The sequence below is a fragment of the Atractosteus spatula genome, chromosome 12, assembly GCF_055471065.1.
Source record: "Atractosteus spatula isolate fAtrSpa1 chromosome 12, fAtrSpa1.hap1, whole genome shotgun sequence".
In the NCBI taxonomy this organism is placed as follows: Eukaryota; Metazoa; Chordata; class Actinopteri; order Semionotiformes; family Lepisosteidae; genus Atractosteus; species Atractosteus spatula.
In genome coordinates, this window is record NC_142717.1 from 2259912 (window position 1) to 2284829 (window position 24918).

General features: G+C 41.9%; 1 protein-coding gene across 1 annotated transcript; it reads right to left on the bottom strand.

Moving 5' to 3' along the window:
- Positions 1-553: 553 nt before the first annotated feature.
- Positions 554-24372, bottom strand: sacm1lb (SAC1 like phosphatidylinositide phosphatase b). The gene is made up of 20 exons (XM_088928641.1): positions 24295-24372; positions 19267-19364; positions 18509-18583; positions 17275-17402; positions 15462-15611; positions 14001-14060; positions 13171-13204; positions 11563-11664; positions 11072-11157; positions 10323-10409; positions 9812-9880; positions 9640-9719; positions 8830-8928; positions 8099-8237; positions 6746-6815; positions 6582-6654; positions 5580-5673; positions 5392-5484; positions 5057-5114; positions 554-4652 (listed from the first exon to the last, which is right to left on the bottom strand). The coding sequence occupies exons 1-20, from the start codon at positions 24321-24323 to the stop codon at positions 4516-4518; spliced, it is 1761 nt and encodes a 586-aa protein (XP_088784767.1). The 5' UTR covers positions 24324-24372; the 3' UTR covers positions 554-4515.
- Between the last annotated feature and the right edge of the window lie 546 nt (positions 24373-24918).

Genomic DNA, 24918 nt, shown 5'->3' on the forward strand with positions numbered 1-24918 from the left:
ATTCGTTTCGTTGCTGTGCGTGGAAACGTGTTACTGAAAATAAAGCATCGTGCACTAGTATTTTCGAGATGCGTTTCCTCTCGAAATGTGGAAGATTACTAGTCTAGGCTGGTTGAGACACGGTGCCAAGGGGTAACAGCGCCCATACCTTTCAGGTGATGTGCTTCCACGCCAGGAGCTATAAAAGCATAAACATTTGCCTAACCCTTCGTCTGTGATTGGAAACTTTAAAAATACCTTAATGCCATATAAAGTTGTCAAATGTTTATCAGTTTTACCAATACATTTGTTTTCTGTTGCAGCTGTTCCATAAAGATGGGGCGATATGGCACAATCATGTTCTCTGCAGTTATTAGGGACTATAATGAGAAATTTTTGACTTTTTTTCCTGTGCAGTTTTGGAAAGACCACATTAAACGTGCTCTATTTGTTTTATATGTGATGATTCCTTATAACGAGCTTGTCACGGCTGAATCGCTTAACAAAAAACAAAAAGAAGCCAGGTTTTGGGCACACACAGAAGAGAAATCAGAAGTAAATGACTACAAATGTCTGTTTTTCATGAGAATTTATTAATTCTGTAAAATAAAACATACCACTTAAAACATGGAATGACAGAAGTGAGAAAACGATATTTTGGTATTGCAGACAGCCACAACAAAACATTTTTAAAAATCATTACAATTTTGAACACACTGGAAATATTTTTTCTCTACCCCTTACCTTGAATACATTGGGGAGAGAACTGGCTTCTTACTGTTTATGCACAGCAGACATAATAGGATCCCTTCTATCATGATGGCTAGAGCTATCTTGACTTTTTTTGTAGTCGGCCAAAGCAAATGGTAATAAAATACTTCAGTAATTAGTTAATGGTCATTATATTATCTTATCCACTCTCAAAAGATACTAGATCAAAGCAGACAGGCATATAGATGTGTGAAAAGCATGGTACTTGATCTGTCAAGAAAGGAAAAGCGGCAAGCATGCAATAAATATACAACGTGTAGCCAATGATGTAGCATTTGGATTAAATCGTGTCACATGCATGGTGATATTGCCAGGGTTATAGCCGTCATTAAAAGTTTCTACTTAAATTTAGATACAAGATACAACTGTAAATTCCAAACAAATAGATGAATTTCCTGCACATCAAGTAACCTGGGCACGTCCATGCAAATCTCTTGCCGCAACCATGTTAACCTGACACAATTTGAGAATTCATTCACTTTGGACAAAAGTTCCTGCAATGATCATGCATTCATTCTATGACAATGGAATTAAAGCTGTGGCAGTTACATTTCTTTAAAACAAGGCAGAAACCATACAGCCCGTCAGCGATACAGCTGCGCACCGTCTCCAAACTGGGCATGTGCAGAACAACACTGAACTACAAATGCAAAGCACAGAGAGAGGCTCTAGTCTGTAAAGCTAGTCTCAACATCAGCGCACTGTACATGTACCGACTGCTCAGACTTGTGGATTGAAACAGAACATCTTCCCAAATAGGTTTGGATGTACAAAACATTTGAATTTTAACTTGCAGTGTTGAAGTTACAATTAAACCATTATTTCGTTAAAGAAAGGTGACCTTTGCACTTAGTTTAATCAAAAATTACCTTTAAAAGACTACTCCTATTTTCATCCCTGACTTCTACTGTATTTTATAACTATATAACTTTGTCCATGACATGTAACTGCAAGAGGAAGAACAGGGGTTTGTAAAATATGAACGCTAATAATATACCATATTTGTCATTATTGAAATGAAATCCTTATTCTTCATTTATATGAAAATGATTTTGTTTTACATCTGAATAATGGAATGGTTTCTCAAGTTCATTACAGGAAAAGCACTAATAAAACAGCAATGACTGAAATAGGAAATGAAACAGATGTTGATCTATTAATGACTTTATTGCAAAGTTAAAGACAGCCCTCCCTGTAAAACACTAACCAAGTGTCAATATTTAGAAATCAACTAAATCTAATGAGACAAAGTGAAATATAATATCCCTAATCCATCTCTCACATTATTACCAAGGTAAATATACAGAATGGTGAGCATATCATCCACTGAAAGGACATAAAAGAATGATCAGAAATGATTTTACCAATATCCACTACATCTGCACAAAGAGCTGTACAACAACTCAGGAGTCATATTCTACAGTATAAACAGCAATGTTCCCTTTAAGGGCAGTAAAGCATTTGATCCAGATGAACTGACATATTTTGTAGCAGTCATTGCAATACAACATGAGTTTTAATATTGTTTTCTTTCTCTAAATTAAGTCTACCTCAACCACACTGGAGCAGGTCATTTTCAAATATAGCTTTGTATACAGAGATGTGTACTGTGTACGAAGTGCAAGGAAACTGTCCAAAACATAATTACAAGGAAATATTTTACACAATTAAAAAAAAACAAGATCTGAAAGTCATTTGTATACGTAGACAAAGATCGCACTGAAAACAAACTTGAGGGGGAGCAGGCTGGTATTCTTTTAACCTACGGGTGGATCTGTACCTCTGTCCACCTAAAACACAAATCCCTACAACTCTTTTTTTTTCTATTGAAAGTATCTGCATCATGTTAAAATGCTTTTTTTTTAAAAAATGAAGAATTTCCATGCAAAAAAGAGTAAAAGTAAGTTGTAGGTTATGTGCACCAAAGGTTAAAACAACTTGATATCTCAAGTCTGTGATTTCCTTTTTATATTGCTAAGAGACTATTAAGAAGAAGCTGACCCAGGGAGAAAAGTACATACAGTATAATGAATGCGTTAACACTGTTAATGTTTTATGGTTTGGACCACTAAATTTAAAGTGGAAAAACACATACAAGGCATGTTAACCAATTATACATTCTCTGATTTGTTAAGACCATCCTGAAGTCCACTTATCAGAAAGAAACATTATAATTTACATTATCAATATATACCATAGGTCTATCAACACTTTCCCCATTGTTCAACAGCTTGTAAGGCAGACATTCAAGCTGAAATCTGATTAACTGCAGAGCTGAGAGCACAATACAACAAGACAAAACACAATGACAATGCAACCAGTCAAAACCCAACCCAGTGGTGTTAAGTCCAGCAATCAAACAGAACATTTGCAAAAGCAGACAGACCAGCCACTAATGTGGCACTTTACATGGTTAAAATGATTTGGTCCGATGGGAACTTTATATGATCTTAAATATGGCAATGTTAATTTTCTACAACTTAAATTGATACCCAGTTATGAGGTATGATGATTATTGTCTCAAAGGTTCTAGCAGCAATTTTCAAAATGTTATTTTTCTGTATTTTTTGTTACTCCTAGGAACTTTACTTCTCGTTAAAGAACTTACAAAAATAATCTCCTACAAAGTGACTGTGCAAAGAACAAAAATGTTTAGGCAATGTTCAGAGACACCTGTGAAACGTCACAACTCTCAGGAGTTTGGGATTTCCCCCCACACAGGAGCTCAAATGTAAAAGGACTGTTTTATTGGAAGATTGTAAGGTATAAGATGGTGAAAAAGGAAACTGCATTCCTTCTTTCCCCTTGATTTCATTCTGGTTTCCTTTCCTTTATTATTTTGGACAATCACGCAATTATTTTTGTCAATAAGGCTTTTTGGTATATCCTCTTCAAAGTAATTAATTTAGTTAAAACAAAGTAATTACATACAGACAAGGAAAACTGCACTTTATCAAAGCATTCATGTAATTTCTACCAGGACACTACACATGTCTTCCGTCAGTATGTTAATTAAAAAGGGTGTTAAACCAGCGACAATGCATATACTGAATGCTGAGACCATATAAAGATCCCATTAAAGGATGGAATATATTTGTACTTTAGTGTTCTCTATACTAACACTTCTTTGTAGGTCTGGGTTAAGGTCCATTCCCAGTTCCCATTCAGGGATTGTAAAAAAGGAATTGGAATTGGGAATTGATTTGAATCTGAAAGAGTGATTCTGGAAAAAAAACCTAGAATTGACTACGGCCCTGTTATACATCTTGTTTGGTGCAAAAGCTAACCATTTTATCCCCAGGATTATAGACATCACATTTATAGCCAACCATATACAACACGCAATTTAAGAGCCTCTGTGAAGCCCGAGCCCTTGAGACTGCAAATTCTGCTCTGCGTAAGAAGTGTGGGAATTGCAAGACGAGAATAAGTGCTGTGCTACAATCTGTTGGAATCTGAACATCACCTGTAGAAGATGCTGCACGTGGGTGAACAGCAAAACGTAACGGTTATTTAAATCTCGGACGGTGTCAGACACTGAGGAGGGTTTTGTTTTCCGGATGTATGACGCTTCTTTTAGATCCCCACACCCCCTGAACACCCAAAGACAGTAACTGTTTCTTGATGGTAAAAATAAAACTAAAGAAAAAAAACCCAACACTTATGAGGATAGCCTCCTGCCACGGTGTGGAGAGCAGGTCAGTACAAACTCCAGGCCTGCAGAGAGGAATCATGGTAACCGATCTGCTTTCCACACGCACACATTCAGTCCATCTTCTCCTTCTGGACGAGCTTCGGGGCATCGACGAACTCCTTGCCGTTGAAGAGAATGATGGCTGCGGTACCAAAGCTGGCTGTGCCCCAGAACAGCACGTAAGCCAGGGTCTCCGTCCAGGTGTCACCTGCAAGCAGGCAGTCGAAAGAGCGCTTTGAGCAAGACTGAACCGCCGGCAGCTTCGGCAGCAGATGAGAAGATCCGGCAGAACCCAAGTTCACGCACGACAGAACTGTAATGTCTCAGCTGCCCTTGCTGATCAGAATCCGCACACCGAAGTGCTCTAAAGGTTAGCTGAGACAGCTCAGACTAATAATGTACTTTCAATAATGTAAGCCCGTTACAATACAAAGGGCCAAATGTTACTGGCCTCTTTTTTTTCTTTCACTCTTAAAAAACGTACAGTCATGTTTCATCATATTTCTAACAGCTTTAGAAGAGCAGTATCTTTGTATTTGTTAGAGCAGTGATCTCAATGGGTATTCATTTTCAAACAAGGGGCTATTTTGTAAACAGATACTGTATGCTTACCTGCCATTAGGAGACAAATGATGCACATGGAGAACGCAACTACCATAATGATAGGCAACTGAAAAAGAAGAAGAAATGTATAAAAAAAAACTCTAAGGGCAATTATACTAGACAGGGAATAATAACACAAAGTGTTTGCTAGGTGAAGCACAAACACATTTCCTGGACATGACAGCAAGAAACTACAGGCTCCAGCAGTTTTTAGGCATGCTTGGCAGCATAGAACATGCAAAAAAAGACATTGTTTCATAAAACTACTCCACCTCAGGCAGTGTACAGCTTGTTAAACCACCTATCTAAGCAGACATTCCCTCCAGTATTGTGGATAAACTCACAGTCAGGAACTTCCAGTCTTTCTGTACGTGCAGAGGAGTTAAAGCGTCTGCTTCATCCACTGCATAATTCCCAAGGAAGAGATCTATGGAGTCCTGGAAACAGAATTTGTGGGAAGGGGTTATGGCAGGTATCATGATGTACGCCATTATACACTTGGTTAAGCCTGGATTAGGAGATGGGAGCTTACTTGTCTGAACCCGTCCGAGAAGTTATTCTTGTAGTATCTGATCATGGAGTTCCAGCCGTCCAGCACCAGGCCCCACTGGGTCCGCTTGCCAGTCCTGAACAGACACGTGAAGAATGTGTCAGCCTCGTCCAAACCACTCTCCTTTTGTTTCCCGGATTTGGCAAAGAGGGGAGGTGTGATTCATGGTATTGGCAGGCAGACGGGAGGCTTTCAGACCACAGGAAACAAGCCTGTTGGCTCCTCATGCGGGCCGTGAACATGAGCTTTAGTTGCTGCTTGGGGTGAGAACGGTTTTGTCGAGTTTGCTGGGCCCTTTCGGTCTGAACGCTGGCCTAACACTTGACCTTCTCTGCCCCTGAAATCCACCGTTCCTTCACAGCCAGCACAAAAAGGCTTGGGCTACATGTAGTGGGGCTGTGGAGCAAGTGAAACACCGCGAAAGAGGGCGAACTTCAACATGGGTTGACTTGTTTTGGGACTGATCATTAAAGCTCATAAAAAGCAGGACCAAAAATGATTGGTAGTTTCCCATAATATCAAAGATACGTGCAATATACTTGTTTGCTCACTTTCATATCGGCTATCTGAAAACGCATTGTCCTTTAAGCATCAGCCCACGGAATGATTATAAAAATATTCCAATCCAAACACAGATAAGCCCGAGGGAGTCTCAATTATGACTGATCTATCAAGACTCAAGATGACCCGGACCCGCAACGCTGATTTCAAACGTGACAAAATTACAGATTTTAAGATGCCAAAAATTAACTAAGAAAAAAAAAACTCCTGCTTTTTTACTTTGCCAGAAAAAAATCAGCCTTTAGATAGATAGATAGATAGATAGATAGATAGATAGATAGATAGATAGATAGATAGATAGATACTTTATTGATCCCGTGAGGGAAATTGCAGAGGTGTGAAGGTCAACAGGCTGGTGAATGACTGGAATCTTTCCGAATGAGAAGCCGGGAATGTAAGATGTTTGGAGTGTTGGAGTATTACCTTGTGAAATCCGTCTTTAAGGCCCCCGTTCCTGCGTACTGCTTGGCGCAAGCATTGGCGTTGTCTGCCCACGCTGGCAAAAGAAGAGGCGTCGGCCGTTAAAATGACGCAGTAAAAAAAACAAACGGGGGTCTTGGCAGAGCTCGTGACCTGACACCACTCACCGTTCTTGTAGATCTTCTCAAAATCTGCTTGTTCTTCAATCCTCTGTCCAACATGGAGGACACCCAGCCTCTGGAAAAGGCAATAGAAGTAGATGTGATCAACAATACAACGGAACTAGGCCAATCAGTGTTATTGATAAGAAAGAACCCAGCTGCAGAGCCCACGAAACCAAGCGATTTAAAGTCTGACAACCTTACAATGTTGTTATTTCATCATAAACTCATGTAAAACAGCAATTATTTTTCAACGTGCATCACTGAAATCGTGCCATTTGCGTGTTAAAATGAGCTGCCCTCCTACTGCGACTGAAAGGAGAGGACTGTAAAATAGTTTATGTCACAAGATTAAATAACTCACAGAGTTCAAGAACAAAACTCCGAGCCTACAACAGCAGAAAGACACACAGTACACGCCGCCCTCCAAGGACAGGATCAGAGTGGATGAAAATACAGACAGCACTTATGCAAGACACAGTAAAAGAAAGCTTTGCAAGTTATGCAAATGAATGCAAATTCATGATTGCCCTTCACAACACTGTTGACAAAAACAAAAAAGAAAAAAACTATCCTTAATCTAACCACAGGTTCAGGTGGCTAAAGTAGCCAATTCATTTCTTTTAGAATTAAAAAAAAACAGCCAGGCTTTACAGTTCACATGTTAAACTGTACTTTTCGGATGCAACTGAATGTACACGACCCTAATAGAAACAAAAAGCTTTTATTTCACAGGCTGCAGTTTGCGTGACCCAACAAGGCATGCTGGGAGCAGGCGAGACATGTCAGGAGCCGCTCAGAAAACTGAAAAGCTCCAGCCGCTTGTTTACCAGCTAGCACCTGAGGCAACCGGTGCAGCTACAGCAGCGCTGTAACTCCGCTCCGGACGAACACGGAGAGCTTCTGTCAGCACCTCATCGCTGCCCCCCTGCCCCCCTGCCCACTGCCCGCTGCCCCCCTGCCCCCCTGCCCGCTGTCCCCCTGCCCCCCTGCCTCCTGTCCCACTGCCCGCTGTACCCCTGCCCGCTGTACCCCTGCCCCCCTGCCTCCTGTCCCACTGCCCGCTGTCCCCCTGCCCCCCTGCCCCCTCCCTGCCCGCTGCCCCCCTGCCCCCCTGCCCCCTCCCTGCCCGCTGCCCCCCTGCGCCCCTGCCCCCCTGCCCCCCTGCCACCCTGCCCCCTCCCTGCCCACTGCCCGCTGTCCCCCTGCCCCCCTGCCTCCTGTCCCCCTGCCCGCTGCCCCCCTGCCCACTGCCCCGCTGCCCCCCTGCCCCCCTGCCCCGCTGCCCCGCTGCCCCGCTGCCCCCCTGCCCCCTCCCTGCCCGCTGCCCCCCTGCCCCCTCCCTGCCCCCCTGCTTGCCTGGAGCTGGGACTGCAGGGAGCGCCGTGCCAGCAGGCTCTGGATGACGTTGGTGCGGTCCAGGCAGTCCATGCAGTTGCTGCGGAACGTGCCCTCCTGCTGCTGCAGCACCTTCCCCTCCGCGTCCACCAGGAAGTACCTGCGGGGAGAGCCCCCAGCCGGGCACGGCTGCTCAGGGTGCCGCCCTGCAGCCTCAAGCCCGAAGGCTTCGCAATGCCTGTAGTCACAAAGCTCTTCGAGCACCACTAGTCAGCTCTTACTGATCACTTGCACTCCTGATCCTGAGCTTTTGGCCCATCAGGGACTCGTACGCCCCTCATCAATCAGATCATGGCATGACACCGACGACAAAGATCTACAAATGGCTCAAAATGGCATTCAAATGGTCGCGATGTCAATAAAACACTGTCTTTCACCCATTTGTGCATCTATTCCAGTGCACTCAAGGATGAGCTGCATTGTGTAAAGAACGCAACACCAAATGCAGAAGTAAAAGCTGCTCTTTTGTTATTACTGCTTTTCTGAAGGAAACAAAAAATCAAAGACAGCTCCCTAAACAGAATGAAGTAGATCGAAGTTCTATACGCTACGTGGAGCTTACACGCAGAACTTTTTACATCCCGTTACAAGGTGTAAAATGACATTAGCAAAGGAAAGCCTGCTACTTCAGGTACCACATCAAATATAAACAAGACTTCAGACTTAAAAAACAAACAAACAGAACAGCATACCCAAACTCATCCTGCATCTCCGCCACCTTGTCCACTAGGGTCTGCAGCCGGTCCCACCTCATGCGACTGCACTCCTTATGGAAGTCAAACGCGATGTATCTGAGCCGGGGAGGGAGACACACAGCTTGTGTTCATGCTGAAATCACAGGTCACGGTGCTGACCGTCTCAAACCCAGGACGCTCCTGACCTAGGCCTGAGACCAGTGTTCCCTCTAAGCTGTGTGCGTGTGTGCGCACGCACAGGTTATGAAATCAGCGCACATAGGAAATGTAATTAATTAAAAAATATATAATTTCCCCCCAAAATATGATCATAATAAAACAAACACGGTTGTCAATTGAAAAATGCTAAACTGACCAAGTGAGACTGGCTGCGAGAGGCTCAATTTGGCTGTGTGCAGTATTATTTCTACTCGATAATCGATATCTCTGCTCTCGTAGTCTCGAACCTCATAGCTCCTGCTCGCTCGGCACTCAGTCTCTATGACTGGGCTCGCCGAGTCGTTGTCCCGGTCTTTTGGATCTCTATGCTTCTATGAGAATGACTATATTAACAAAAAATAATTTCAGGTTTACAATTTTACATACACTCGATTTAGTGCGCACACGTTTTTGTCACTGGGGAACAAATGTGCACAACCTGAGATTTTTGCGCACACAGGCCAGGGAACACCGCCTGAGACGGCCACACACCTGAGATTCCGAGTATTAAACAGGAGAATGGCAGCTTCTCATCAATGGATTTCTAATAATCATTAGTTCTCAAGCAACAGAATGATCCAATCGCGATTGGAACTGAACCACACTTACTTCACCATGCCATTGCCCAGGCTCGACACCATCTTGGCAAAAGCCTGCTCTAAGGGTTTCTCAGAGCCCTTCTGGTTGACCTGGAACGAAAACGGATTCGATTTTCTCTTCAATGTGCACGACACAAACTCCTCCCTTCGGAAATGGAAACGTTACAGGGGAAAAGACATACCAGGTTTAAAATCACTTGTTTTCCGTAGATGATAATCTGCGAGTCAAAATGCCTCTGGAAACCATCAGACTACAAAGAAAAATTGTATGCAACATTAAATGCACAAAGTATTAATAAAGAAAACACTACATACTGTATATTTTCCAGAACAGGTGTATATTAAATTTTCATTTATTGTTGCAAAATGCCTTAATCTGCTCACTCCTGCTTTGACCATGATACGTCACAGAATTAGTATAAAGGTTGTCAGGGTCTTCAGATGAGTATATTTGTAAATGTAAGTGTTCAGGTACGTGTAAAACTGACTGGACTCTCTCATCCTTTCTACATTCAGAAAAGCAGCGGTTTCAACTTTTAATGGTGGTTTAAAAACAATAATGAGACGTTTCCTGGTAAAATTGCCCCTGGCCCTAAATACAGATTCCACAGATACTTCTGTGGTGTTTCCAGGAACAGACTGACATGCTATACAGTGAATTTAAAGCCATAAGTAATGATGGGAATAACTTACGTGATTCACTGTTTTGCTTATCTGTGGTTTTGGTTTATATCTGAGGTTTGGTCTTTGAGACCAGAAGAACGGCATGGATCCGCGAGTCTGAAACGTAAGGATTGCAAAAACTGTAAGGTAACATTACCTTAAAAAAAAAAATTAAGGCTCTCATTGTTTTCCCCCAAACAATGAAATCACTGGATTTCATTCCAGCTCTAAATCCCCAGTGCTAATTGTTGACTTAACTGAGTTATTTGCTCACAAATGCAGAGTTTATTTGTCCTGAGTGTCAAAAAGACCTTACTTCAAGGATATGGTTTCCAATAACTTCAGCAAACAGCCCCTCCTCAACTTGCTTGCCTTTATTTCTGAATAAAGGCACACCCACAGGGGGAGGGGGCACTGTGCTTGACACGCCCACGGGGGGAGGGGCCACTGCGACGGCCACTGCACCAGAATCTAAATCATTGTACAGCAAGACATAATAAACTTATATATGATGCTTTAAAATTCTCAGTAGTACTTCAGTGATTCAATAAGCAGAAACAGAAGTAAGAGATAAACAGCCATGAATAACGCTGGACATTCGCAAACCCCTTATAAGATATTTGGCGCAGATGGACATCGACATGTAATTCATGTTTATGGCAATTCATACAGAAGCACAACACAGAGCACCTCTGGCAATGATAGCAAATCACTGCAGATGAAGGTTATTCTCCATCTATGGCTGGTATGTTGAACTTAACCCTCTTCTTTCAGCTCACCTGCACAAACGAAGCTTTGCCCCCACTGTACTGTACAATCTGTTCCGTTTCCACAAAGTTAGCAGCATGCCCTTCAGAGTCAATACCTGGAAAGACAAGACCACTCCATGTCACAAATACATGATCAAGCCTGATCAGGACGCCGGACCTAAAAGTGTCACCATATTGTAAGCAAGGAATCAAGGGTATTCTTGCAATTTGTTTTTCCACAAGTAAACAGGGGTGTCCTGTTAGTAAATGGGGCGCATGTCAGTTTCAGTTAAAGTCTGCAAAGCCATGCAAAAAATATTGTAACTATCATAGAAACGTAGCTTGTACTCTTAAATCTAAGATCACTTGGATGGTTTTGAGATGAGTAAACCCCTCACAGAGAGAAAGAAACTCGTGGGACTGCAGACCCCTTGCAGGGAGGACAAGGGACAGGCAGTGCCAGCGGAAGGAAGTAAGACGAGGACAGTGTGACAGAACAGGCGGGCAAAGGGAGCTCTCACCTCTCACGTAGTACCGCACGCCAGCGCGGAAACAGCTCCTCCTGGAGATGATGACCCAGTCGAAGATCTTCCCGTTGATGCAGCCGGACTTCATAGCGATGACTGGGGGCTGGGGTTCAGGGTCATACCGTGCGACCAGTCTTCCAGGAGTTATTGCAATGATTTCAGTTCTCGGCAAATTTAATCCGCACGGGGGAGTTCGCTTGCACGCGTTTCGCAGACCAATTAGAAGCAAATCTAGCAGTTTACTTTGTCTCAAAACCCAAAATTCGATTTTCCTAAACAGTGCTGAGCAAGGACGCTGCAGAGAACATTATAAAGGACAGCTTTAAGGTGCGACTGCCTTCATGTAAACCTTATTACTAGTTTGATCTTCCATATATACTAATATCTTTGCGACGAGTTTGCGTCTGTCAGTGACACAGTGTAGGTGATTAGTACTTTTGTATTTTCATGACTTTGGCCTTTCACACTTTCCTTGGAGTTTGTTATTTCCATTTCTTCGGACAAAAACAAATTCACACTCTTATGTTCTCTTTACACGTCTCTCAGTCTCATATTCCTGCAGTGTTTCTCATTCTGCAACATGCCTGAAGAAGACTCTACTGCTGAAATGGCGTTTTTATTTCTTGCTTTCTGCCTCTCGGTGTGGAATTAACCTCTGCTTGTTAATCTGAAACTTGGATACCGACAAAGCACCTCGCTCAAATGTTTTTATTTAGTTTTACAGTCCAAAATTTGCCTTAGCCTCTGCTACCAGGCAAAATGCAGCTCCAGATTCTTCGTATTCTACAACCAGATTGTTTGCAGCAATGCTGAGAAAGTAGCTTAATGCCATATAAAATTACTTCAGGCCTTCTCCCTACCTGACTAAGCAATAACACTTGAAATACAGGTAAGACCAATCTGATTCTTTTAAAACACCATTACAGGTACTACTTATGGGCATAAAAACACAAAAACACATTGTGCTACAATGCAATTCTCACTAGTGGCCCCTTATAAACACTAAACCCCTCTGTTTCAACAATGTATACTGCCCAGGTATCTTTTAACATCAGTGAGTGTTGTAGCAAGCAAAAACACAGATTCCTGACTAAATTAAACGGCACCAACAATAAAATAATTATAGGAAGTACAATTCGGAATTACACAAAAACATAGTATAGTAACAATAACTGGATCTAGTTCTCTGAGATCCGAAGTTAATACAGACTATGCAATCTTACTCAAACTCAAGGGAAAGCATGTGAAAAAGCTAATCCATTAAAAGAAGCTTTACACATTTATTAATAATCACTTTACAGCAACACTTGGCAGACTTAGACAATTAGAAAGCTCTATTTGAAAGGCATGAATACAGCGTTTGTTTTTTTTACAAGCTTCTTTCAAGCTCCAAGGCCATTGCTCACAAAAACTGCTTTTGTATAGATGGCTGTTTCATCTAGATGTTGGACACATTTGTATAAAAGTAACGTCTAACAGGATAGAAGTTTGCATGTCCAAACGTGTTCAACACACTGCTAACCAATTCTCTGATACACAGCTTTTCCCATACATTAAATCATGTGAAGATGAGCAAGACTAACGTGCGCCAGGAAAGGATACATCCATGTAGTACTGGAAAGGCGAACTTGTGAAGCTGTGGGACAGATGAAAGAAAAGCACACTAATGAACCTCCCGTGAACTGTTTTGCTACGAGAACCCTAATTGGGCTAAGTGTGAATTAATCAACTGAGGGGAAGGAAAAAGACTGATCTAGTCCCAGTCCCATTCAGGCGAAATACTGAAATCCTGACTTTACTGACACGTATGACACAAATCCAGAGGTTAAAAAAAATGGCTCTGTGTTAATCGCACATCTGCCAAAATGCCTGTTGTTTTTAGTATATTTTATTATGATTGAAACTGACTATACTCACATCCTCTATAAGCAGAAATGCGTTCAGAATTCATGCAGGATACTGTAGGTGCTTTCATATTCTGCATTTGCTCTGTGAAATCCACTTACTGGTACCTGAATGGTCTAATAACAACTGAACTTTCAAGCGCTCAAAGTCGTTCTTGGGTTATTTCCCAATTTTTAGGAATACATGTGGAAATAATGCCAGAAGGGGAAATACTGTGGAAGGGGTCAGGCGGAACACGTTTCACAAGGCAGCACAGCACTAATGAGGACCTGTGCAGTACTCTTTGCTCCTCTCTCCACTGCACAGGACCCTCGTTTGATTTCACACCAAATATTTGCTCTGTTGGCAACGAAATAACAGAACCCAGTATTTGTGATATCTGGTTTTTGCAGCTGTAAAAACGAATTCCTGGCTCTTGTGCATTTGACCTTGATAGGTGCAAAATAAATGTAACATTTAAAGATGAAGACCCAAGAAAGCACACAGTGTTTTGAATGATTAAAACCCCCCCTGACCCCTACACTTACCTCAGGTTGTGCTGTGAATTCTCTCAAGAGATACCCGTTCCAGACAAACCTCTGGTCTGCCTGCAAACACCAGAAACAGCACCATATGTCAAGACACAAACTTACTGTCTGTCCAGCTCCCTGCCCTTCGCCGTTATTTGGGAAAGGAGGAGAGAATTATAAGGGCACACGTTTACTCCTGGGTTCGTAAGTAAATCTTTAACAAACAGATGCACTAAGTCACTGCGACAGGCACCAGGAAAAGCAAGTGAAAATAGAAGGACATGTGCTAAACATCCCTAGAAAAAAATATATTTGGACACTGTACATACAGTCTAGGCACAATTAGTAGGTACTGTACAATAGGGAAAAACAAAACGTTTTACTTTACAGTATTAGCCTGTTGAATCACTATTTGGCTATCTGGTTATTTTTGGTGACTCTATACAAAGCTTCCTCAGGAGCTGGTGTCGTTAGGTTGTTCTGATTAAGCGGTGGACTGAAGAAAATGTATAATTAAATACAAATTTGTGAATGTTTAGGACTCATAACCAAAACCTGAAAATATATGAAGAATCTCATCCTTATTCAGGTGAATTTCGTCGCATAAAACGCTGAATTGTCAATAAAACGTGCTATATCTGGTCTTCCATTATAGGCGTCATCCTGAACCTAGAATCATTGGGATATTTGTTTCTTAGATTGCTACAAGCCCTTCTGGTTTTGCATGACATGGAAAAGACAGTTCCTATGTAACTAATTCATTGCCAAGAACTTCACACTGTAATCTGAACCAGAATGCCTCATTTATTATGAACGAGAGCGCTGGTCTGCAGTGCCCAGGCTTATTTCTCTTCTGTCGTTACTGTTAAACACAAAGCTTTATAAACGTGACATTTAAACTCTTTAAAAAAGAGTATATGTGCAGTACATATTAAAGATATTTTCATTTCAGAACATCATTTTTTTTCAGATGTTGCAATTATTTTCAGAAAAAGGACAGGAATCACATACAGCTAAGTGTTTTTATAAGATGAAGAAATAACATCCGTTACCAAAATCTTATTTTTAATTTACACCGGTTAATGCATGTTTGAGTCATGGATTCATGAACAGAGATGGAAAAGTTTAAGTATGTAGTGATCTATGGCTACTGACCATCAAATTCCCTTCTAAGCCTGTAACTTCGTTAACCTCATACTGCAATACTTCTAGCTCTCTCACTATTGACATTCTATACTTTACAAGACATTTAAATCTTTTTCTAAATGAAATTAAGTGTATATTACTACTTAAAAGGCTATATTTTTGAAGAAAGACCTGGTACATCATACGGATTCCGTTTCAGTACCGCATTAAGCATTATGACTTTAAGTGTTCAAATTTAACTCGCATTCAGAAGACCGTTTTATTGTTTTAATCAGTATTTACATCAGTCCTACAAAAAGCTAAGCCTGCAGAGACCCAGGAAAACTCCGTTACCCTTTCCAGCAGGCTCATTTCCTGGAACTCGGGACTGGTGTTGGACAGGCGCTGTAGGGAGTGGGTCAGGTCATAGCTGGTGGCGAAGTAGAACCCATCTGTGCTCAGGACATTGTTGATCATCGATAAGAAGGTCTTGTTGTCTTGCATCTGGTAAGAAGAACAATACTTATGCTCATGAAAAAGTACAACATTTCAGTTTTGGAGGTTAGGTTTGCAGGGTTTAACCCACTTGTTCAAAGTGGGTTTGAAGTTTTTATTATGCAAAAGAGAAATGCTTTTAAATCTAAAAAAAACTACTCTAACAATTACTTTATCCAGTTGAAAATGTTAATATTCTCCCCTTTACATGCAACGCGAACTAAATGTGCATTAGGTCAATCAATATTGTCCTCACCCTGGGGACAGCAAAGTTTAGATGCATTTCCTTACCAAGGAAGATCTGAGTTCAGAAAGCTAAGAACAGAGAGGACTGTCTTGAGGCGTTTGCCTTGCTTTGAGGGGACGAAGAGGACAGTTAACTCAAATGATCAAAGGGCGTTTCTGACGATCTACTCAGGATAATTACCTTCACTGCGAATGACTAAGTCCCTCATATTACTATTGAAGAATACACCTTCAACAGTGATGAACCACAGCATAAGCAGAAGCAAGAAAGAGAAATAAAGAACATCTTTATTCACCTTCCTCCTCCTCTTCCTCAAAGCCTCTCCTTCTTCCGGTCAGTTTTGAAGGCTAGACTCTCACTAGCTTATTTAAACATTATTATAGACAGGTTTATTTTAGCAAATACTGATTTCCTATATTGTGGTTAATCGAGGAGATCCAACACATCATAGGTCGGACAACCACATGCACGCCGAGAAGACAGGTAGCCGGTTATATGAAACACATGCACCACCGACAAACCAAAAACCAGCTACCAATAAGACTGATTACATCGCTTCTTGTTGCACGGACCTGGCTCATCCTGTAAAGTTTGTGAAGCCTTTTCAGCACTCATGCTGTTCTGGCCTCCCCTCTCCACCACGCTTCCAATACATCAAGTCCAGTCTCCTGACAGGAAAAACCTCAACAGCCTGCTCAGATCACTCGCTCTCCTAGCGCTTCTTCATGCTCAGTCCAGAGTCTACACCGAGCAACTAAAGACTACATGCAGAAAATAATCATTTTAGCTTCATATCTGTATATCTGACCTGACCAAACTTTACCAACTGAATTAATAACTGTGAAGAAAAAGTGTACAAAGTTATAATTCGGAAGCAAAGGAACTTCTAGTTCCTCAGTTCTGCCCATCTCCCATGCTTATTTTTAATTTTAAAGTGCTGTGGCACTCTCAACACGTTGATTGCATTCTCACACGTCTTTATTAGACATATATCAGTGTTGGAGAGGAGAGTACCATGTACAAGTTGGTTGGTTTGTAATGGTCAAGTCACCCTGAGTCTGCAGGGGATTCTGGCATTTCTGCGCAATCAAGCTTCATTGCTCTCGGTGAGACATGCACCTGTCCTCTGGCTAGCGTTTCAGTCCCACAAGAAGCGGTCAGTCTGACAGCCCTGTCTGCTGAACCGACAGGGTTGAAAAGGTAATAAGAGTATCTCCAATTCTAAATGGAAAAAATGTCATTTTAAGGTACCAACACGAAACACCAAGTCTTGTTTATGGTGCTAACAAGGATGATGTTCACATGAAGAGGAATATGTACAGTGTATCCTCCACTCCCTCATAAAAACACATGGTAAGAAAAGAGTTTTAAAGTCTTCAGTGTGATAAACACAAACCACATGCAGATGAAAACTTGTAACATTACCTGATTGTCTGTCAAATGCAACACTGTCTTTTTGTAAGATATCACATCAAATTCTGTCGCCTTCCAGATAGCATGACCAAATAAGTCTCCAACTTTTCTCTTCCTGGTGATAACAATAAGATACATGCCTGCGGGGGAAAAAATAAAGTTCACTGAACATTATCATTATTTAGCTATATGAGAACAAAACAATTCTCTTTCACCAGATGAAGTAGAATATTAGCCTATTCCTAATTCTACAAAAGAAGCAGTTGCATGCTTAACATTTCAAGCCCGCACCTCATGTGTGAAAGTGCATTATGACTACTGACCAAAAAAATAGCTCTGGCTTGAATACTCAGCACATGATTTTTCTCTTTTGAACGCCAGTATTCTGCATTGGATTACATTCGTGACCCACTTGCAGTGAAAATCCTTATTACGACTCTGAACAAATGTGTTCCAGCTCAAGCAAAAATAGCTGAAACGGTGCTTAACGTCTGCTTATTTAACAGTGAATCACACCATCCGAGCTGAGATTTAACATGTACAAATACCAAAGTACTATGGGGTTTTTGTTTGTTTAAAATCTCACAGGAGATAAAATGTTCCCAAGTGAACATCCTGGCCTTTGTAGACCATATTTCTATCTTTACATCCTGTGGTTTTTCCCCAATTCCTGAGTATTTCCATTGAGACAATTGTTTTATTTGTGATCCTTGTGAAGACCTGCACTAAACACATGCATCAGATGTATTAGAATATACAGCATCTAGTTTTCACTTGGGTAGTACCTCCTAAGAATTAGTGTAGCAGAATTTTATTAAGATATGTCAGTAAAGCCCATCTAGTCTATTATATATATATGGATTATTGTACACTGGTTCTTCTGTAGTGTCTAACCTACAAAGAGCACACGTCTGTGACCAGAGCACAGTGCACAAAACAACTCAAAAGCAATAAACTACCAAACCACAGTAAACATGCTGCATCCACAGAAGCATCTTCTGGATTGCTGGCCACCTGACCCCTCTATCACTTACCATATTATTATTAATATACAAATATCCAGGGTGACTTACAATGACTTCATCACTGTCTTCATGGTGTAAACAGAAACCCCACAGTGAAACTGAGTTTCTAATTCTGCAGGAGTGTACGTGCAGATCTAACCTCACCTTCTAATAATTCCTATATCTTTTTTCTTGCGCTGAATACAAGAACAGGCCTTGACAATCCAGTATCACCAACCCACCTGCAACCAGGCGTACTGTTCCCATGATGCCACATATTGGTCTGGTAACCGCTGAAGGAGGAACGTCTTTCTTCACTGAGGAAACAAGACACCAGTCACTCTCCCGGAGAAGATAAGCTTTCAGCATGCTGAACACAAGGCCTTTTAATCCAGAAACCACATCAGCATGTGCTCTCACACACCAAGAGCAGCACAAAACAAACAAGAGTTTATATCACAGGGAGCGCAGATTTAGCTCTTTAAGGAACAGTTCTGGAAAGTAACCAATTTTATGCAAATTGGCCAAGACACTAAATGTATTGATCTCAAACCTGCCTTCTCCACTTCTGTCCTCTCAGGATGTTCGTGATACACTATGTCATGCTCTGCAGCTCCAGTTATAGTTTGGCATGCAGAGATGACCTTTTTCTCATCTGCTAGCAAATAACTCAGTTTCTGCATAAAACGCTACCTGAAAAACAGTTCTTTAGCACAAAAAAAAAGTTCTGGCATATATTTAAAAAAAACGTTTCTTAAACTTAGCTGAACAAATTCCTTTGATATAACAAAACTACTTCAGCTTTGAGTATATAATTTGAATATTTAAATATCATTGTGGTATGTCCTATGTCCTGATAGGTTAAAATATTGATACAATTAAAAACTGCCCAAGCATATTAATGAAAACAAGGCAAATCTCTTCCTGTCCTTTCAGAGGCAGTATGAGAGACAGAGGAGGCCCATGTCCCCCTCAGGCTGTGGGGTCTCCAGCTCGTTACCTGTGAGGGTCATTTCTGTGGAGACCCGGTCGATGGCGAGGACATCGTTGGCACCGTCATCACAAGCTTCTATGTAGAACTTCTCGGGTGTTGTGTGCCTGTGTAAAAGAGTGACACGCTTGCTCAGCATGAGGGCAGGGCTCAGTAGTTCCACTAGCTCTTCACCTCTGTGTGCGTGTACAGTCGGTCCATACACATCAAAAATCCAGAATTACTAATACTTCTCAGGCCTCCGAATAAACCTGCTTCAGAATGCTCCCTTACTCTCACGTGCCATATTAATATTGATTTATTCTTGTTGATTTGTTGTTTTCTTTGCTGTATTCTCAGCGTGTGATAAAGGTACTGTATTAACTGAAACCTGAAAGCAGTTGTTTCTTCTTCCTTTTCTTAAAAAGCACCTTTGGAGGAAGACTTTAACTTTAAATATATTAAGCCTAAAAATCAGGTTTCTTTTCCCAGCACTTTCATTTACATCGAAGGCCACAAGCTGACTGATTCTTCTCATCTTCAAACAGCACTCTGTCTGTACATGTGACATTTTTCAGTCCCAGACATCATCCTCTAGTACTAAAGCTTTACTAATACGCGCCACACCTGCAGTTTTTGAGGTCTGCTGTCAGATCTGCTCAGCTGTACAAAGATTATCAGGCCTACAAGATGAGTCGCTACCTCTTAAAAGCCAGAAACACAGCTGGGTGTAAATGTGAAGGAGCTGTTAGTATTCCTGCAGCACCAGCTAGGAGGCTGCTGTACTCTCCCTCTGCTGCGCTGCACTGTACTGTAGCAGAGTGCTGTGAACTGAAAAGATGAACCAGGGCTTGCAGGACTATAGTGTAGTAGGCCAATACCTTACAGACAGAGCAAAGCATTTCGCTGGAAACAAGGGGACATTTTTAATGTCTGAACCGAGGGGAAGCAGTAAGTTTTCACCTCCCAGATACAATTTTAAAGTACTACAAAGAACACACTGTAGACTACACTACACTGTACAATACCCTGCACTGTAGAGTACTGTTAAAAGCATTGTACCAGTTAAAAAAAACACATGACCTAGTACTTTTACAATAGCCTGGAACACAAATCTGGAGTAAATACACATCTCCTCTATTAAATGACAATATGAAATGCAAAGCACTAATTGAATTATGAATGCCCTGAATCTTTTTCCCTGTTTATCAAATGCAATGTATTTTCCAAAACAAACCTTGATAACTGACATAAAACATCTTCCAAAGCATCCACACTGCTGGGTTGTGGCTTGCTATCTTTGGATATCTTTCACCCTGAACTCCAGCTCACTGGGTTTCCAGCAGATACTCCACCCACTGGCAATATGAAAACTCTGCTTCTCGACTCGCGGGACCCGCTGTGTGAACACATTACGCCTGGACTGATTAAACCTGACTTACTGAAGCAGAACTTAAAAATCTTCACTACTTGAAAATGTGCGACACTCTTATTGAATAGAAAAAGTTCATTTGTACAGCATTTTAAATCATCCTTATCAGTTGAATTTGAATCTGCCACATGTAGGCCAAGGTATTTTGAGTTATGTCTTAGTTTTTAGGCTGATGGTTGGTGCCAAAATGATAATCTCCTGACGTGAGGTTACAGACTAATCTAAATATGGGTTATTGGACTCTAGGGCAACAGATGGAAAGTCTGTACTGCAGCTCCTTTAGGGAGAACCTGTCTGGTGACAAACACTTCACTCCTCACTATCTCAGCCTTGCCCTGATGAGGAGACAAGTGTGAAATTATTAGAAAGGGCACGAATATATAGCTGTCCCAGTCTTAGCATGAGACCATCTCATGTTGTGACACACAATATAAAACACATTTCTGACGAGCAAATTGAATAAATTCAATTCTTTCATGAGGTTTATTGTGTTTTTTGCTTTCTCTGCTCATAAGTCCTAGTACATGGAGCCCCATTTGGAAGACTTTTAAGGATGACTTCTTCATCACAAAAGGAAGAATTATTCATCAGCATGTTTATCAGGACTTAGTATACTGGAATATCGTGCAAAAAAATAGGATGCACATTCCATAAACCTGCTGACACAACGCGTTCTGCTCCTCTTTCAGATTTCTTGCTGACACAGGTTATGCAGGATGTGAACTATTCATAAGGGACTCATGCAGGAATCCGGTCTTTGCTGGTTAATGCTCTTCTTGGGTTTATGTTACACACTATAGCACAAAAGCTTAAATATTACTGGCTCCTTTGCAGAAGAGCCCTGCTGTGCGGAGCTCCTTACATAAGCGAACGAGACATAAGTTTCACAACCGATGCGCTCCAGGAAAAGATAAATCACAAAATGGCAATATGCACATCGATTTCATGGGATTATAAGCCTACGATAAACATGAGTGGCCCTGTCTGTGATGACAGGTTCAGAGACCTGCAACACAGCCTAGGAACAAGCTCGATCAGTCCTGACTCTTGTCTGTCAGGTTAGGGAGGCAGTGCATGAGAGCTGGGTTTGTTGAGTGCTCAGCTGACACGAGCCCAGTACACGGCTAATAATGAGTTAATAGTGAGTTAATAATGAGACACTGATGCATCACTGAGGACCCTTAATGCAGTAAAGGCTGCCTTTAAAGCAAAATGTGTAAAGCAAACCAGTCCTATTATAAACTTATATAATGGTGGGCGAGACATTAACATTCAGTTTGATCCACTGTTTGATCACAACAATCAGGATGTGAAGTCTTGAAAGCACTGAGTGGACAGACAGCATATCTTCGGTTAATAAGCGAGCCCTTAAATTTAAAAGACTAAAAAAAGTGAATCGACGTGTATTTTGTGAATCCCCCACCCCCCTGTTTACAATAAGTTGCAATGGTATACCCGCAGGCTGAAGACACTGGCAGCCTACAGAGCCTTTTCCTCAGCTTTGAAAGCAAAAGTCAGTTTTCCTGAGACACTCTTGCTTGCTAAATGTAGTGAACCCTGTGACACAGGACTGCTTCTGCCTCGCTTGACGTACTCTACTTACATGAAAGGGGCTGCCCACAGTCAATCTGAGCAATCTAGAATACTCTCTGAAACCTGAAAACCTGTTTTCCATACAGCTACGGCACCTATAAGGAGCTATTTTAAGTACTGTACTTTCAAACGTAGAAGCAGAACTCATGTGTGCACTTACAAAATCTGTTTCCAATACACCGGTTACTTGCTTGGGTGTGCCTTGTCCAGCACCTACTGTACCACACCCTGAAAATAAATCACTGTTCCTAAACAACTACTTTTAAGAACATGGAATATAGCCAATGGCTTACTGGAAGGCAAAGCTACAAAAACGGCAATCAATCTTATTTGGCATTGGGTACAGATGGTTTTTGGCACAAGACTGCTTTTAAAGTACATATTAGGGTCTCTTATCTCCTGCAAGCTACCACTCATCGGCAATACCTCACGGTCTCACCCCCCCAGGGCGTGCCGGCGCTACGCACACGTCTCCTCGCCTTTGTGACTCCCGCAGGAGAGGCAGGTTTACAAGCGATGGACAGCAGCCACATTCAGACAGAGCAGGAGTGGTGAAGGAAGACAGCAGGAGATACAGCTCAATCCAGGCTGAGGCTGCTGAGCCTCACACACTCTTCCTCACCATGAGTTCCACTCACCTAGTTCCCCATGTTTTACCAGACACGCACAGGCAGGTCATGCAAACTCCACCCGGAAGGTTCACCAGTCCAGGATCGAACCCATGACCCACCACCATGATTCTACCCAACAACTACTGCACTACTGAGATTTGCAGCGTTTTTAACTCTAAAACTTTACAAGTGAGAGGAGGCTGTCTGGCCCGTTGGGTAGTCAGTAGGTAATTGATCGGAGGTAATCTCCTCCAGCTGTTTCCCGAAAGAAATCAAGGATAGGCTGGGTAACGGATCCCTGTGGCACTGCACCAGTTACGTCCAGATATGCAGTTGCGTTCTTTTGTCTGTGGGCCTGTATTTGCGGAGTTCTGTTCTTCTATTAAAGAATCAATAGGACATCAGATCGCATATGGGTGAAAGCTGTGTTGTTTTTAAATTAAACGTGCACTGTTCTGTTGGATAAGAAATAAAAGTACACTGGAACCCAACATTGTGTGGGATTCCATATTTACAAGAAAGCGACTTCATTCAACTACCTAAGCCAGGACAGACACCACTAGTCACTTTGGTAACCACTTTTTCTTGACTCTCTGTCTTTCAAGCATGGTCTTACCATACGCAGTCTGAATGTTACTGCTGTCATTTTGCAAAAGGTGCACTCAGTCTTTCTCAGGAAATTGTACATACTGTAGGTTCTCCTTTCGTTTATTTCAAATGGATATAGCAGTTCTTAATTACGTGTTCATGGCAATACCCATTATGCCAAACATAATTTCACTACCATCAGGCCATACGCTTCCACCTTTAAATACGATTTGCCCAGTTTAACTACACAACACCGGACTTCCTGCTCTGACTGCTGGGTTGCTGAAGGAGTCAATGAAATTATACCGGCAGTGGAGTGGAAGTCGTCACTGTAAACGAGGAGAATTAGATCTGTGACGTCGCTAGCGATCCCTTACCTACAGAAATCTAAAGCGCAGTTCTGCATGGCTTGGGTGGGATGAAAAATATTTTATTAAAACCATCCCGGCACACGGCAATCCCCGACATAATAATCCGAGTTGCAAGCTTTTCTTCTGCACACAAAAACGGGTCTGTTACTAAACCAACGACGCTTTGGACACATGCACCACAGCCCTGTGACCTCGCTTATTTTCACTGCTCGCAAAGCTCAGTCCAGCTCAGTCCGTCCGATCATCTGAGCGACTCGCCACTTCCGAGTACTAAGTGCAGCCAAGACCCCATAACCATGACAAGCACTCCTCGGGAAAATAAACCGGGTCAAAGACCTTGCAGGAAAGGCACCCAGCGTCCCCGTTTTTCACCCCGCTTCTGGCTTCCCTAAGAATGAACTCAGCCCGTCCACTGAATCGCCGAAGGCTAAGGGGGGAAAAGGTAAAAATAGGATGCACTCACAGCTGAAAGCTCTCGTAGGCGGCCGCCATCTTTGCTCCAGTGTCGCTCTGACCTCGGTGACGTGTCGCGTCGCGTCGGCGGCGGCTGCGGCTCCGCCAGCTCGCCAGCTCGTTTTCAAACCGCGACCGGCCGCGGACCGGCGCTTCGTTTGCAGAAGAAGCTCGTTCTTCTAAATTGTTTTTTAAAATGTATTTCATCTGATGATTCTATTCATTGGTGATGCGGGGAGGGGGGGGGGGGGTGGGAGTTATAAAGGTTTGCTCTTGGCCGGTGAAGCGGTGTTCTTACTGACATTCCTAAGTAAAAAAATAAATACATCCCGATAGGCACTGCACTCCAACAATGCAAATCTTCAGGTTATGTAAATATTCAACAGCTGTAATTAAGTATACTTTGATGAAATAGAAAAAAGGTAATCTTTATAAAGTTATTTATGTATTAGTAGTAGTAGTTAGTTATGTATTCATCAGAGATGGCAACTTTTATTCTTAAACATTGACTTTTTTGGCTACGTCATGTCAGAGAAGGTATCGCCTGCTAGTCTTTTTTTTTAAATATTTTTTTTTATTTAAACACCAGAAATACAAAAAAGGAGACAGAATAATGACATATATACAGAAACAG

Bases quoted from the DNA above. Each gene is read 5' to 3' on its own strand.
- sacm1lb (XM_088928641.1), bottom strand. From the start codon at position 24,323: ATGGCGGCCGCCTACGAGAGCTTTCAGCT. The intron at 13,205-14,000 runs GTAAGTGTAGGG...TCTGTCCCACAG, and splicing joins AATTCACAGCACAACCTGAG to CTTCACAAGTTCGCCTTTCC. The intron at 10,410-11,071 runs GTGAGCTGAAAG...CTTACGTTTCAG, and splicing joins GCAAAGCTTCGTTTGTGCAG to ACTCGCGGATCCATGCCGTT.